This window comes from Onychostoma macrolepis, chromosome 05 (genome assembly GCF_012432095.1).
Source record: "Onychostoma macrolepis isolate SWU-2019 chromosome 05, ASM1243209v1, whole genome shotgun sequence".
In the NCBI taxonomy this organism is placed as follows: domain Eukaryota; kingdom Metazoa; phylum Chordata; class Actinopteri; order Cypriniformes; family Cyprinidae; genus Onychostoma; species Onychostoma macrolepis.
The window spans coordinates 35868864-35886836 of NC_081159.1; the positions used below are offsets into that span (position 1 = coordinate 35868864).

Consider the following 17973-nt stretch of genomic DNA (forward strand, 5'->3'; position numbering starts at 1 on the left):
GCCCTCACCTGAGTACTAACACTCGTATGGACTCCATTTCCCACACACCCCGTACCTAGGACTAATCACCGCCAGGTGTTCTCCATCAACCCCGCTATATAAGCCACACTCTCACTCTCTCCAACCCGAAGTCTTGTTTAGCCTGTCTGACATTTCTGAGCGTTTTACTTTGATTGTTATTCTGTGTTTGATCCTGGACTGCCTTGACCTTTGGAATTCTCTGCCGCCTGCCCCTTTGATTGTTTATTCTGACTCTGACCTGATTCTTGCCTGCCGCCTGCCCCAACCCAAGCCTGGTATTCGTTTATGATTCTGGATCTCTGTGTTATCCAAGACGCTGTTGATCGACCACTGTCTGCTTGTTATACTGATCTTAACCCTTTAAGACCTAAGGGTAAAATAGGTCATTTTCACACATTTTGTTTATTTGACTAAAATTCTAACATAATTTTTTTTTCAGAAAACAGTTTTTGACCATTAATCTTGTGTTTTGAGTTTGTAAACATAATTTAAATAGACAAAAATAAAAGAAAAACGGAATATTTTTTTAATTTTTATTTAGAAAAAAAAGAGAAAAATCATGATCGAAATAATCCAACACTTCTTACTTCAGAATTCAACTATAATACATATATACAAGTATTTTTGGGTCACTGGGTTGCACAGTTTTCATTCAGGAGGCTTTTTTGTTCATACACGCACACATTTACACATGCATGTACATGCGTGCACCCATTCATTTACATGCGCGGACTCATTATAGCGACGCACACACCACATGTGAAAAAGTCTCACTCAGTCTGCTCCCAAAGTCTCATTAAAAATCATCCTAATCGACTCTTATGCTGTTTACTCCTCCTTGACCATGTTTTTGTTCATTTTGTTTATTATTTTATGCAATAACAAACTCCGCGCTCCCTATCTCTCCATTCAAATTCTCCCTTCCCGCTCTCCCGGAAATCTGCCGTCATTTGTTGACGGAGCGCAAGAAATTACCGTAATAAGCCATATATTGCCGAAAAGCGCATGTTGTCTGCTGTCAGGAGCAATTTGAATTATTTTGATAGTGCAAACGGTAGAAGAGTTATGGTAACATGAATACAGCTTGGTCTGATGTGTCGGCGCCGACACAGCCGGTTTAAAAGGGTTAATAAAACACTGCAAATGGATCCGATTGCCTCTGACTCCTTACTACAGAAGACTTCGCCACACCAGAACCCAGCAGTGTTAGATCAGCTCTCCACTGAGGTATCATCCCAAGCCTCGATGCTAGCCGCGCATCATCAACAGGTGCAGAAGCTCACCTCACTCACCGATGAGTTAGTGAGGACGCTGCAAACCCCCCACGTGGCGAGTCGGCCACCGAACCCCACTCCGCCCGCACCAGTGCCGGTGCCAACCACTCCTCACAACCCACGACTTTCGCTTCCCGACAAATACGACGGGTCCCCGGAGAAATGTAAGGGCTTTCTTATGCAATGTTACCTCTACATCAACCAACAACCTTTCACTTTCTCCACAGATGACAGCCAAGTCTCGTTTATTTGCTCACTGCTTACTGGCAGAGCATTGGAGTGGGCCACCGCGATGTGGGAGGGAAACCGCATGTCTTTTCCCTCTTATAACAACTTCCTTCGTCAGTTCCCGGGAGGTTTTTGAACACTCGGCCAGTGGAAAGAAGGTGGGTGAGGAGCTGCTCGCTCTACGCCAGGGCAACAGCACTGCGGCGGATTACACCCTCGCTTTCCGTACACTTGCTGCTCAGGCTGGTTGGGAGGACGATCTCCTTAAACTGCTCTACCGAAAAGGACTGAACGAGGAGCTTCAGTCTGGACTGGCCTGCTGTGACGAGGGGAGAACCATTGAACAATTCATGAAGCTGACCATCCGCATTGATAATTTGATGCGCTCACGACGCACTCGTCGTCCAGCCCTACCTCAGCCCAGCACCCAGAGACTCCCAGAACCAGAACCCATGCAGGTCGGTGTCACCCGTCTCTCCGCTGAGGAAAGGGAGAGACTCATCCGTCAACATCTGTGTCTGTACTGCGGGGAATCGGGGCATCTGAGGGCAGCCTGTCCCGCTTGCCCATCCCGGCTAGATTCAACTATGGTGAGTGCTGATCACGATCACCGTACTTCTTTTGGAATCCCCATCACTATTAACAGGGAGGAGGGGGGAATCGAGACCCTAGCCATGATTGATTCTGGGGCAGCGGGGAATTTCATTGATATTTAATTTGCCAAGTCTCATAACCTCCTTCTCATTTCATATGAATCCCGGGTAGCGGTGGCAGCACTAGACGGACGACCGCTGGGCTCTGGGAGGATCAAATACCTGACTCCCGAATTACAACTTCAAACCAGAGCCCTACACACCGAGTCCATTAGGCTGTTCGCCATTGAATCTCCACAAAATCCTGTCATCCTGGGCTTGCCGTTGCTGGAGAGACACAATCCCCGCATCTCATGGTCGACACAACAAATTCTCCAATGGTCAGAGTTCTGTCAACACCACTGTCTGACTTCAAGCCCCAAATCAACTGCTCTTCCCATGAAGGAGAGGCCCGCGCTCAAAGATCTCCTCGAATTACCCATTGAATACCAGGACCTGTCAGAGGCCTTCAGTAAGGCCAAAGCCTCCAAACTCCCTCCACATCGACCTAGTGACTTACCGTAGACCTTATCCCAGGGTCGATGCCCACTAGAGGCAGAATCTTCCCTCTCTCACAACCCGAGTCAGAGACTATGAAGCAGTACATAGAGGAGGAGTTGTCAAAGGGGTTTATTGTACCATCAAAGTCTCCAGCATCAGCGGGGTTTTTCTTCGTCAAGAAGAAGGACGGAGGCCTCCAACCCTGCATTGATTATCGAGCACTCAACGACATCACCATCAAGTTTAGCTATCCATTACCCCTGGTCCCAGCCGCCCTCGAACAGCTCCGTACCGCCAAATACTTCACTAAACTATATCTGCGCAGTGCATACAACCTGATTTGAATTAGAGAGGGAGACGAGTGGAAGACAGCTTTCTCGACCACATCCAGGCACTATGAATATCGGGTTATGCCGTTCGGGCTAGCCAACAGTCCTTCTGTGTTCCAGGCATTCAACAATGAGGTCTTCCGGGACATGCTGAACCAATTCGTCATCGTCTACATTGACGATATTCTGATATACTCTAACTCCCTTGAGACCCATGTCAAACACGTCAGGGCAGTGCTCCAGCGGCTCATCAAACACCAACTGTACGCCAAGGTACAGAAATGTGAGTTCCACCAGACACAGATCTCGTTCTTGGGCTATGTCATCAACTCTGAGGGGGTTACCATGGACGACAGTAAAGTGCACGCAGTGCTCAATTGGCCTAAGCCCACAACAGTAAAGGAACTTCAGCGTTTCCTGGGATTTGCAAATTTCTATCGACGCTTCATCAGGAACTTCAGTGTGGTCACGGCTCCCCTCACATCTTTACTTCAAGGGGGTAAACAATGTCTAAATTGGACACTTACAAGCGAACAATCCTTCCAGCAGCTAAAAGAACGGTTTACTTCAGCTCCCATCTTACATCATCCCAATCCTAACCTGGAATTCACCGTAGAGGTGGATGCTTCGAACACTGGAATCGGGGCAGTTCTTTCCCAGCGTCATGGTAATCCATCCAAACTATTCCCATGTGCTTTCTACTCCTGCAAACTCAACTCAGCAGAGAGGAATTATGATGTGGGTGATCGGGAATTATTGGCCATGAAGGCAGCCTTTGAGGAGTGGTGGCATTGGTTAGAGGGGGCAAAAGTACCATTCCTCGTGTTAACAGATCATCGCAACCCCGAGTACATCAGGTCCGCTAAACGACTTAACCCCAGACAGGCAAGATGGTCCCTGTTCTTCTCCCGTTTTGACTTCAAAGTAACTTATCGACCCGGATCTAAGAATGGCAAGGCAGACGCCCTATCAAGACAGTTCGACCATCTTCCCACATCAAACACGGCCGAACCCATTCTGCCTTCCACAATCATTCTAGCACCTGTACAGTGGGACATTATGACTGAGATTTCCAAAGCACTCATTAATGATCCAACTCCGGCCTGATCGAACCTACTTTCCCTCCGCTCTACGTCTTAGGGTCACGCAGTGGGTCCACGAACTCCCCAGTGCCGGTCATCCAGGTATCAATGCCACCATTCAACTAGTCTCTAATCGCTTCTGGTGGGCAACCCTACAAACAGATGTAACACTTGCAACATCTCCAAGTCGTCCCATCATCGACCAGCAAGTCTTCTCCATCCCCTTCCCATTCCTCAACGACCTTGGTCCCATATCGCCATTAACTTCGTAACAGATCTACCCAACTCCAATCACTTCACCACCATACTCACCGTGATCGACCATTTCTCCAAAGCCTGCCGTCTAATTCCCCTCACAAAACTACCCACAGCATTCGAGACGTCTCCGATCGGGGCCCGCAGTTCACATCACGGGTCTGGAGAGCTTTCTGCCAACAACTAAACATCAATGTAAGTCTCGGCTCAGGATATCACCCCGAATCCAATGGCCAGGTCGAGAGACTGAATCAGGAACTCACCCGCTTCCTTCGCTCCTACTGTCACAACAACCAGAATGATTGCAGCCGATATCTAATCTGGGCAGAGTACGCACAGAACTCACTCAGGAAACCAGCTACTGGACTTACCCCCTTTCAATGCATTCTCGGATTCCAACCTTCATTATTTCCCTGGTCAGGAGAACCCTCGGAGCTTCCAGCTGTCAATGACTGGCTAAGAAGGAGTGAGGAGACATGGAACGCAGCCCACGTACACCTACAACGGGCAGTTCGGAGAGGCCAGGCCTCTGTGGCTCTCTCCGATCACTATCGGAGGGCTCCCTCACCTGAGTACTAACACTCGTATGGACTCCATTTCCCACACACCCCGTGCCTAGGACTAATCACCACCAGGTGTTCTCCATCAACCCCGCTATATAAGCCACACTCTCACTCTCCTCCAACGCGAAGTCTTGTTTAGCCTGTCTGACGTTTCTGAGCGTTTTACTTTGATTGTTATTCTGTGTTTGATCCTGAACTGCCTTGACCTTTGGAATTCTCTGCCGCCTGCCCCTTTGATTGTTTGTTCTGACTCTGCCCTGATTCTTGCCTGCCGCCTGCCCTGACCCAAGCCTGGTATACGTTTATGATTCTGGATCTCTCTGTTATCCAAGACGCTGTTGATCGACCTCTGTCTGCTTGTTATACTGATCTTAATAAAACACTGCAAATAAATCCGATTGCCTCTGACTCCTCACTACACCAGGGTGATTATGAACATGAAATTATCCAGCCATGGCTTCCTGTTTCACAGAAATATAAATAGGAGGGAAAACAAAGCCCAAATTTCCTTAATCATCCATCACAATGAGAAAAACCAAAGAATATTTTTATGATGTGCAGCAAAAGATAATTGAGCTTCACAAATTAGTGAAGTGGCTTTAAGAAAAGCGCTAGAGCAGTGCAAATTCCCATTTCCACCATCAGGGCAATAATTAAGAAGTTCCAATCAACATAAATTGTTACGAAACTGCCTGGAAGATGACATGTGTCTATATCCTCCTAAGGCATGGTGAGAAGGAGAGTTTGAGTGGCTAAAGACTCTCCAAGGACCACAGCTGGAGAACTGCAGAAAATAGTTGAGTCTCGGGGTCAGAAAACCTTAAAAAAAAATTGTCAAACAGCACCTACATCACCACATGTTGTTTGGGAGGGTTTCAAGAAAAATTCTCCTAGGTCATCCAAAAACAAACTCCAGCATATTATCAGGCACAACTGGAACTTCAAATGGGGCTGGCTTCTATGGTCAGATGAAACTAAAAAATGAGCTTTTTAGCAGAAAACACTCAAGATGGGTTTGGTGAACACCGTGATAAAAAGTACCCCATGTGTACAATAAAATATACTGCTGTATTTTTGATGTTGTGGGCCTATATTTCTGCTGGAGGTCCTGGACATCTTGTTTAGTCACATGGCATCATGGATTCTATCAAATACCAACAGATAAAAAATCAATAAGTGACTGACCTCTGTTAGAAATCTTATAATGGGCCATGTTTGGATCTTCCAACTGTACAATAATCCAAACACAAACCTCAAAAACAACACAAAAATGGGTCACTGAGCACAAAACCAAGCTTCTGCTATGGCCATTCCAGTCCTCTGACCTGAACCCTATAGAAAATGCATGGGGTGAACTGAAGAGAAGAAGCACCAACATGGAGCTGGGAATCTAAAGGGTCTGGAGTGATTCTGGATGAAGGAATGGTCTCTGATCTCGTCAGATGTTCTCTAACCTCATCAGGCATTATAGGAGAGAATTTAGAGCTGTTAAACTGGCAAATGGAGGTTTCAAAAAGTATTGAATTAAAGGGTGCCGTTAATTGTGGCCAATGTGTATTAGAGAAAAACATTTATTTCATAATGATACTTCCCCCCCATTTTAAATTCTTATTATACAATGAAAGGTTAGATTTTTGTGATTTTTAAAAATAAAATATCAAAAGGATTAACAATGCAGATTAATTTTCACAGCCTTATTTGATCATATTTACCAAGGGTGCTGATATTTTGGTCATGAATATGTATGTATATATATATATATATATATATATATATATAATATTTTGGATCTTCCAACTGTACAATAATCAATATGTATATATATATATATATATATATATACGCACACACACACATATATACACGATTATATATACAATTATAACAACAATAATAGTGTGCCTTTGAGAAGTGCATTCTGCTGCACAAGAGTAACATATTTTTGTCACAATTTTTTATAAGTTAAATTAGTTTTTTTTTTTTTACATGTTGTCATGAAGACATTTGAAAAACATGCAGCGCTCAGTCACATCAAGACAAGCAGAACATGCAGACTTTATATTTCAATGTCCTTTGCACTTTAATATGCATAGATCTGTAAATTTTTCTGCTATTATTTGTATGTTTTGTTATTGTTTATTTTTATTTATTTATTTTTTGCACAGCACTTGAGATGGTCCTCACTGCAGAACACAAGATCCAGAGGGCAAGGTTGGATCCAGATCCAACTCCTCCCACCTTACATATACCTAAACCTACCCGTCTCCACCCCCTTGATGTGGATCCAACCCCACCCCCTGGATCTTTGTTCTGCAGTGAGGGGCTACTGCAGCACTGGGTACATCGAGGTGAGGCTGGTATCGGTTTCTCTCAGCTTGTTACTTGCCGAATGTTTGAAAACACGGTTCACACTGAAATATTACAATGCGATAATCAAACTTTGCTTCGGAACAAGCAGTTAAACTAAATGCAAAATCAGCCTCGTAACCAACACAACACGAGACAACCAGCTGATCTCAGGTCAGTGTTTCAGGCCGCTGGAGGGTGTAATCCTGCGGTCAGTGTCTGTAACTGATGAAGGTCTGTCGATCAGAATCAAAGATGTCACACCATCTGTCCCCCTGCCAAGAATCGTCTTCATCTCCTGCTTTCACTCATCAGCACTCCTCCTTCTGCTGTATGGATTGGTTGCGATGACTTTCAACCTTAACATTTCGTCTCTCCTCTTTTATTAGATTCCTGTCACCCAAACTCTGACTCACAAGCCATGACTCGGACAAACGGGTGCAGGTCACTGCCAGTCACACAGGCTGTTAGTAACCCATCTCCCAGCCCTCATCTTTATCTCCCTCTGCTCCTGTAACCCTGAAATCGTAGTGCCATGGAAGCTTAACGAGATTTGACCAGAGCAACAAGACAATCAGTTATGTATTCAGACTCTGACCCCAGGCAACGAGGATAACATCATCGTAGAGCCCCGACTGAACTGCAGTTTCCCAGCATTGGGAAATTAGATTTATAAGTTGATCACAGACATAAGAATGGGACAAACACATCTAAATTATTGGAAGCATCTCGTAAGATTGGACAAGGTCCATTAGGCCGAAAGAAATAGTGAAAATTAAGAAAAACAAATAAATCCTCCATCTATGCACATTAGTGTCAGGTTGAGCAGAAAAACACATAATGCCAGAAAATTCAATATATTATTCACATCAATACAATGACATATCCTACATGTCAAACATTTAGAATATAGATTTTTTTTTTAAAGAAACATTAAAAAAGGCAAAATACAGTAGAAATTAAAACAGTAATATTGTGAACTATTTTTACAATTTAAATAATAATTTATCTTTTAAAATTAAATTCATGTGATGCAATGATCGAGCTGTGATCATTGGTGATTGTTTTTTTTGTTTTGTTTTTTTCAGTTTTTTTTTTTTTTTTTTTTAAGAAATCAAAATATTTTGTAACATTTTTTTTGTTTTTACTCACACCAAAATTTTGAACAGGAATGTGTCATGGTTGTTCAACCATGGTTGTTCAACAAATATTAAGCAGTGAAAACTGTTTTTAGCATTGATACGTGAGCTGCGGCTGGCGGCTGGTGAGGGGGGGCCGCGGATGGCGGGCTAGTTCCGGCTCGGGCCCGGACGCTTCCCAGACACCGGTAAATAGGTAAATAAACTGGCGTTGCGGTCACTGTTGAGGTTAGGTCAGCTGTTCTGTCACGATCCTCCGGAGCCAGGGAAATGCGGAGACCAGGAACTTGATCCAAAACATAGATTTATTTCAATAAACACGTATGAACACAGGAGACAAGGGAAATGACAATTAACCGCTGACACGGAGACAGGGAAACACAGGGCTTATAAACACAAGGAATTCAGACGAGGAGAACTCAAACAGGTGGGGAGCAAATCAAACACGGATGGAGACTAATCAACTCATAATGACAGGAGCAGGAACAAACCAAATATGGGCACGAGAGGAGGGGAAACACAAGACAGGACTGACAGATTTGAAGACTACAATAAGATTTCACTTCTACTGTTAATAAAATGTTGGTAGGCTTGCCTACTATGAGATGGATAGCCTAAATGTTATATAATTCAGATGGGCTACCTGTTATTTTTATGGTATATCATAAAGTGTATATTTTTTAAATGCGATTGTTGGTACATTTTACCAGTATTTACCATACATTCAAAACAAAAATGAAAATATGAAAAATATGCAATAAGAAAATGTAAGAAAAAAATGTGTTTTACTTAAAAAAAAAAAAAATAAAAAAAAAAAGATTTGGTTTTCAAAAAGCCTTTTACAATAGAAAATATTTGTTTTAAATTAATAATATTTCACAATATTATAGTTTTTACTTTATTTCTATCAAATAAATGCAACCTTGGTAAGCATAGGAGACTTAGGGGTCATGAACTGAGAAACCAAAATTCCCTTGATCTTTTGACATATAAGAGGTATTTTAATAAAAACATCCTGTGAGCTTCAGAACTCAGAACTTTGTTGTTGGTCTAAAAACATATTATATTGATACCAGTCTGCCAAAAACTACAGTTTTTGGAATGTACAACTCTATGATGTAATAGTGTGGTTAAACACCGCCTCAGCAGAAGAAGATCAACGCCTGCTTCTACGTCGCTGCCTGTTTAGCCCCGCCCACCGATTTGCACATGTAGTGTTTACGAGAGAGGCAAACACGCAGATCTATGCAGAAACCAAACGATAAAGATGGCTCTGAAGACAACTGTGACACTGTCACACAGGACACGTTTTAACCTGCTCAGTATATTATAATGATTTTATGTATAGTTGAGTTTTAACCCTCTAAGCGCCAAAGTCGCAAAATTGCGACAAGATGTCATACTTCATGAAATAGACTGTAGTTCCTAATATGGTGTATTATCTCATTTGTATTCCCTACCACTAGATGGCAGACATGTAGTACTTCAATTCTAGACCAAAATAGTTCGAGGAAATAGCAGAGAAACTGAGCTATCGTGTCATTGATGCGGAAGCAGTTCAGTTCATAGCGTCTGAGTAAATTGTGAGATTTGTGAGAGAAAATCGCCAAATGGCTAATAAAAAGTTGTACCGTGAAGATGTGTTGCAAATGTTTTTCGCCGATTCTGACTCTGAAATCAAATATTTGCCTTTTGGAAATGACGACCGACCATCTAATGATCACGCTTCTCCCGGTACATCTTTGCATGAGCAATGGTGCCACCGTAAAAGGCGAGAGTGTTCACGAAGCACCATCAAGCGATCATTTCGAACCTTTGCCCAACGGGGATGGGGAAGGCAGGGGTGGACGTGGTCTTAGTGTCCATATAGGAGAGGCTCCGCGTTGCTGATGATCGGCCAGATTGCGTAGTTTGTTCTGATCGCGCATGCTCAAAGGGCCGCCGGCAGGCAGTATCCCTGGCGCCTAAAGGGTTAATAGGATTTCATGTTGTCTTAGCCATTTTATTCCTCTTAACCATTTTAATGTGTCTATGTCTTTAAATGAGTCTGGGTCTGCCTGTCATGTGAGGCTGGATTGAGGAGTTACCTTTGTGGATTTACCATTCCAGAATCTCACTTTATTGGATTATTACCCTCTTTGGATTGAATATACACCGGTGGACACTTCTCACATTCACATTAGGATTTCTATTGTTTTATTGTGTTGTTTTAAGTCTCTTGTGAACATTGTAAATACATATTTGATTTTCACTTTTAACATTGTTGTCTGACTCATCTTTTTAAACACTCAAAGCCCTCACACAGTTTAATCTGACCCCATTTTAAATTCATGTAATTCAGACGATAAGGCTCATCGTTACACAACAAGATGCTGTGCAGTACCAAACTGTGGAAATTGTGTCTTTGTATTGCCTTCCTTCTGATCCCAATGTTAGGAAAGAGTGAATAAACTTTATCTTTAATGAAGATTCAGACCGCATCAGTAAGAACTTGGTCCTTTGTTCACACATTTTACTGCGGATTTGTTTAAAACAAGGCACAATTCGACGCAGGTTTTTTTTTAGAAAGACAAAAACTAAAAGACAATGCTGTGCTTTTTATATTTTAAAAAGCTGTTTTTGTACAGATTTTATTTACAGTTGAGTGAAGCAGGTGCTCTTCTCTGTAATATTTTTCATAAGCCTGTGAGTTGTGCTTACCTGTATAGATTTCCGCCTCTGACGGGTCCTCGACTCGCTTATGTTGAATGATGTAATCTGAAACCTTGTAGCCAATCAGAGGTTCAACATCAATCCATTCCAGCGCCACCATCGTACTGGAGGGTTCCAGGTGTGGAGCCAGTCTCAATCTTTGAAAATTAAAAGGCCAAAATGATGTGCATTTTAGTAAGGTTTGACAGAATGGCTCCTTTCCAAAACCCACTGATTTGCCTAAGCAGGGGGCATTTTAAGGCATCACAGACGTGACTCTGAAGCAAAGGCAATTTGAAACAGTATGCAGCATTGTTAAAATACCTTAGGGAATTCACTAAAAATTAATTGCAACCTTTTTTGCACAAGCTCTCTGTCCTCATTTCAGGCAATGACACAATATGGCTGCAAAAGCTGTGCTTTTTTTGGAATCCGTTTGGATCTTGCAGGCCAGATTGTAACAAAATTAAATTTGATGTTTATTTCATTCACAAAAGAGGTCTAAATCAGTGGTTCTCAACCGGTGGGGCGAGCCTCCCCGGGGGGACGCGGACACTCTCCCGGGGGGCCGCGAGTAGGCTACAGGATGGGAGGGAAAAAAACCTGAAAAAAATTAATTTGCCAATTTTTTTTATCACTAAACTACTGTCATAAAAAGTTATAGTTTTGTATGTACATAACTCCTGAATAAAAATTAAAATGTGTTTGGACTGATTTAAAAAAAAGAGTTTTGAACTAATTTGATTGGTTTGTCGATAGTGAGCGCAAATGCAGGTGATAAGCAGTTTTATTAAGCGAGTCACTGAGTCGTTCATTCAAACGATTCGTTCAAACGGCCGATTCATCAAGAATGAGACAGATGTTTGTGCATGGGTCATTGAATCTTTCACTCAACCGATTCGTTCAAAACACTGAATCATTCAAAACACGATTGAGTGTTGCTGTGAGATGCGCTATGCTGTGATCTTTGTTTGGATTCATCGAATCTATTTTCTCTGCTAAAATAGACCAAAACAGTCATTATTTAGTCTAAAATGTAAGTGACTTAATATTATTAACTTGTTTGTTGAACTGTCATATGAAATCAGTGTCACATTTTCAATCGTGAGGTGATGGTAAATTAAGTGATGGTCAATTGTCAGCTCTCTTGGTCGTCAGGTCGTGTGATGTATGTTGCTGAACTGTATTCAAATGTTATAAATATAAAAACACCACATTTTGAAATTTAACTGCAGTATGTCAGTTTAGTTTATTTGTGTGTGCTGCGCTCATAGACTTTAGAAAACGGCGCTTATTTGTTTGATTTCTCCTCGAGAAGCTACGCAAGCCTCAAAAGTTTAAGGTCCTTGCACCCTGACTGAGTCCGAAACTGTCGTATTCGTTTTTTCATATTCGTCATTTGGTGGCTCTCATTGTCAAAAACACCCCTCAAAATATTTGCTACGGATGTGAAAAATGAAGAAAATCGAACCATCCGAATTAATTTTTATGACGGACGGAAGTTTCAGAGGCTGCAAACGGATAAAACGTGAGGTCGTATTTAGTTTTATATATATATATATATCAGTGGCGATCCGTCCATATAAGCTGCGAATGCGGCGCATACCCAGGCCGTCTGAGAGAATGAGTTCACGGGCTAATGAATATAAACATGATTATAAGTTGATCCCTTGTCATTTGAGATGTGACTTACAGCTTAATAAAGTGTTGGGAATAAGTATGTAAAATGATTTATTTCATTTTTCTGTAAATCTACGTGAATGACGGAAGCTTCCGGGTAAGCGGATTCTCCGCATCTTTGGCGCCTCCGCTCTGTGGCTATGACTCGTCAGGATTGTAGCGCGTTCTCTGTGATTTGCTGGTATGCGGCTGATTTCATGAGTGAGGTAAGCTGTCTGTGAAGCTCTCGCCCAAGTGGAACAATGCGCTGTTGCTGCCAGATCTCGATTTACTGAAAATTACATTGTGTTTGATGCAAAACTAACCCGATGAAATCATATGAAAAAAAACATCATAACTGTATATTTTCATGCTTTCTCAAACAAAGCAAATGTTGAAAGTCCACTAAAAATATATCTGGTCATAGACAATGTTGATGGGGCGTTATTGTCAACATGCCTAAGTAGTAAATAAATTTAAAAAAGTTTATAAAAATGTATATAAAATTTGAAATAATAACAAACATCAGGAAAAAATAGGAAACAATACCTTTGTTTTCCGTATACTTGTGTCGCTTACAGTTAAAATCATTCTGTAATTTTATTGTTGTTTGCAACGTTACTTGGCAATATTTTAAAGATATTATTATTATTATTATTATTTTATTATTTATTTTTGGTATTTTGCATGGTCTATTATTGTCATTATTATTGGGGCCCCAACTGCAATGAACCAGCTTTGGGGGGGCCCAGCTTGCAAAAGGTTGAGAACCCCTGGTCTAAATCATCAATTGTATTTGTTTGTTTTTTTGTTGTTGGTTTTTTTTTATTCAGGAAGGATACATTAAAGTGATAAAGTGAAAAGTCACAGTAAAAAAAAAAAAAAACCTTTCTATTCATCTACAATTTTTATTTTTTTTTAAAGTTAGGAAAACTTAAAAGTTTAAAGGGTTAGTTCACCCCAAAATGAAAATTATGTCATAATTACTCACCCTCATGTCGTTCCAAACCCGTAAGACCTTAGTTCATCTTCGGAACACTAATTAAGATATTTTTGATGGAATCTGAGAGCTCTCTTGCCCTCCCATCGAACAGCAACACAACTATAATGTTCCCAGGTCCAGAAATGTAGTAAGGACATCGGTAAAACAGTCCATATGACATCAGTGACTCAACTTTTGCGACAACGTGATCTCACAGAATTCCGTGTAATGTTCACGGACTTAATTAACCTCCGAATCTGTGGTGGCATCACGGAATCGCCGAAAATTCCGTGATGGGCTCACAGAAAAAATTCCGTGATGGGCTCACAGAAGTGATACCAATGTAAGTCAGTGACAGGCATCAGCCGTGCTCCACGCACGGAAACCCTTAGCATCAATATGCCGACGCGATACTGGGACATTTATCGTCATTATTGTTCAGAACTGGGTAGGTTTAGGGTAGGGGTGGGGTCAGGTACTCCAGTGAAAGTATAACTGCATCGGAGTCACTCTTTTTACGTTGAACCAGTGAATCCGTGCATGGACCACGGCTGATGCCTTCTGTGAGCCCATCACGGAATTTTCGGCGATTCCGTGATGCCACCACAGATTCGGAGATTAATTAAGTCCGTGAACATTACACGGAATTCTGTGAGATCAGGTTGTTTGCGAAGCTACGAGAATACTTTTTGTGCGCAAAGAAAACAATAATAACAACAACTTAATTTTTCTCCTACGAGTTACTGTCTTCCGCCATTTTGGAGAGTATCACATGCGTATGCACGCTTTCCCCTAAGTGTAAACAACGCTGATTACATTCATGCACGCGCTTTCCCCCCCATACCTAAACAATGCTGATTACGTTTTTGGGTACTCTCCAAAATGGCGGAAGACATAACTCGGGGGAGAAAAATTGTTAATTTAAAAAAAAATTATTATTTGGGCACAAAAAGTGTCCTCGTAGCTTCGCAAAACTGAACATGAGGGTGAGTAATTAATGACAGAATTTTCTTTTTGGGGTGAACTAACTCTTTAAGGCAACCAGCTTCAGCAGATTTGAGTATTCTGAACTTGTTTTTGTAGGAGATTTTTGAGTTTTCTCAACTTGTTGTTGTATAAACTGAAAACAACAAGTTGAGAACTCAAAAATCTGCTGAATCTGGTTGCCTTAAACTTTTAAGTTTTCTCAACTTTTGATTTTTTACAGTGCACTTTCTATTCATAAGTGAATCCTGAAAAATAAAATATTGATCACAGTTTAGCTATTGGCGCTAGAATGATTTCTGAAGGATCATGTGATACTGAAGACTGGGGTAATGAGGCTGAAAATGCAACTTTGATCACAGGAATAAATTACATTTTGACATACAGTATATTTGCATAGAAAACAGTTATTTTAAATTGTAATAATATTTCACAATGTTACTGTTTTTATTTTTGATGAAATAAATTCAGCCTCGGTGAGCAGAAGATATTTCTTTCAAACACTCACACACACACACACACACACACACTTGTTTCACTATCCTTGTGGGGACATTCATAGGTGTAATGGTTTTATACTGTACTTACTGTATGTGCTATTGCCCTACACCAATCCTACACCTAAACCTACCCCTTACAGGAGACTTTCTACATTTTTAGATTTTCAAAAAAAACTTAATTCTGTGTGATTTATTAGCTTGTTTGCCCATGGGGACCTCAATTTAGGTCCCCACCGTGACACAAGTCCCCATGAGTCTGTGTGTATTCAGGTTCAAGTCCCCACCTGAATAGAAAAACAAGTACACTCACACACACACACACACAGTAGTGCAGTTCCCTTGAGCAAATTTTATGTACATTTTTCATTATGTGACTCAGCATGTAATGTAATGGACATACTGAGTCACCAAACAATTGCCTTGATGAAATCCTGCCTCACAATTTGGCAGTGAGGATGAGGCAGCATCATTTGTCTTACCAAAGTCTAGGATGCCTAACATTCTGCCAAAAAGTGATGCCATGAATCAAGTATTGCATAAAGGTGCTTTCAGGACACCCGGTGAGGGTAACTTACATGGGCCGCCGCAGGGGACTGCAGTTGGGAAGCCCGTCTTTGCCAAGTGCTGTCAGGTCACAGCGGCACCAGTTCTCGATGACATCACCTTTCCCCGCACACCAGTATGAGCTCATCGTGGCACTTTTGAAGGCCTGCAAAATAAATGGCACAGGTGAGAGAAACGCAATTATCTCCACGAGCAAACGTCCTTCCGCTGTACTCGATGAGTCACCAGGAGTCGCCAACAACACGCACTGCCACCTCCACTCAAAAAGTGGTGTAACTCTGTGAAGTTACGCAGGCTAAGGCAATCTCAGGGCGCTTTGTATAGACAAGAACCTGTCAAGATTTAATTGGAAGCGGTACCAAAAAAGGTCAGCCCACGTGTGAATGTCAAGAGACTCTGTCTTTGAGGCAATAATAAGACAAGTGCAGGACAGAGAAGGAGGGGGCAACTGAGACACAGCTGAGGGACGGCACACAGTGAGACAAGAGATTGTGACTCATTCTAAAGCCATCTTTCCAACTAGAGGTCAACTGGTTGAAGTGAACTTTTGCCTGTTTGGTGATTAGGTTAACTGTTTTGAACCACTGGTTGAATTGAACATGACACATCCGATGTGTGATACCGGCGAGTTGTCCTAGTCGCAAAGCTGCTCTTCTCGTCTGGTGTGGGATGGCCATATTTTGTTATTTTGATTAAATAATCATCAGCAGCATTGGGGAAAGTTACTTAAAAGTAATGCTTTACAACACTGTTAATCTCTAAGAAAGTAACTAAGCATTACTTAGTTACTTTTTATGGAAAGTAATGCATTGCGTTACTTTTGTGTTTCTTTGTCTCATCTGAGCTGGGCTTGCTTGTTTGTTTTTGATATAAAGAAGTTATGTTTTGGCTTAATGTAAAAGCCCTTTCATAACTGAAATGTGAAATGAATAAGCCTCATCCTGAAGGAAATGTAAATTCATGCCTGTACTGTAGAGGGCAGAGTTTAAACAAACCTTTCAGCTGTGCTGCCATTCTGGATTAAGAAAAGTATGTAGGAGAAGAAAGTCAAGGAGAAGAAAGTCCCTCTCTTCAGTAATAAGAAAATAAAATAAAAATAAACATTATGTTTATCTAAAGTAATTTTTGCTTATTAGCATAGTTGAACTGGATCAAAGGTCAACAGTAAACACACCGGTTAATGAAATGGGATTAAATACATAAATAAATACATATTTGTGTTATTTAACATTTAATTACTGCAAGTTTGCATTTAACTGCTTTTATTCATTTTGAGAAATAATGAATATGTTGTTGTGAGATGAGTAAATGCATGTTCACAATTAGTCTAGAACTACAGTAAGCATCTTGTTTACACAACGCACATGATACCTCCTTACTCCAACGCACTTACTCCCGATTTCTCTCAACATGGGGACAGGAGAGCTGAGAAATAGTAAATGCCATTACTTATTTGAAAAAGTAAATCAGATATTTTCTTATAAATTAAAAATGAATGTGTTACTTTACTAGCTACTTGAAAAAGTAATCTGATTACATAACTTGTGTTACTTGTAATGCGTTATCCCCAATACTGATAATCAAATAGAAGCAAATAAAGTGTGAGTGTATGTAATTTCAATGCTATGGCCTTTGTGTAGATATTTAAAGATGGTCATCTTTAAGAATAAGTGTTTAGATTATATGAACACTTTACAATAGGAGTCCATTTGTAACAAAGGTTAATAAATTCTGTATTAGCATAGTTCATTGCTAGTTTTGACATGGACCCTCTGATTGGCTAAAAGGTTTCAGATTACTAACACATTTAAAATTTTTAGAGTTGCATCTCTTAACATTAGTTAATGCACTATGAACAAACATTAATCATTATATTAATACATTAATCAATATATAATTAGGGGTTCAAGCACGTAGTGCTGAAACCCTATTGTATCTGTTAGGATTTTTATTATTATTATTCTTCCCTAAAACTGATCGTGCAGAACAAACCGTAAGGCCGAGAGAGCTGAAACTTTGTCAGAAGATAGTAGTCTGACTCGCTACTCAGGTGCAAAGACTCGCCCCAATCGGCCTATGGGGGGCACTACAGCAAACAAAAATGCGAAATCGCTCATAGATCCTAAACCGCTTTTCGTAGACTCAAAAGTCCTTGGGTCATGGAGCTCAAAAGCCTAAAAAATTTGATTTGCGCTGCGAGGTCCGGTTTTTCCACAAAATTGA

General features: G+C 41.1%; 1 protein-coding gene across 4 annotated transcripts in view; it reads right to left on the reverse strand.

Annotated features, from left to right (window-relative positions):
- The window catches only part of LOC131540270 (astrotactin-2-like), a 588347-nt gene that overhangs the window by 88460 nt on the left and 481914 nt on the right, over positions 1-17973 (reverse strand). For all 4 annotated transcript variants that reach the window (XM_058774886.1, XM_058774887.1, XM_058774885.1 and 1 more), the window contains 2 exons: positions 15762-15895; positions 11071-11219 (listed from right to left, as the gene is read on the reverse strand). In XM_058774886.1, the coding sequence (XP_058630869.1) occupies positions 11071-11219; positions 15762-15895 (283 nt within the window). The remainder of the gene's footprint in view (positions 1-11070; positions 11220-15761; positions 15896-17973) is intronic.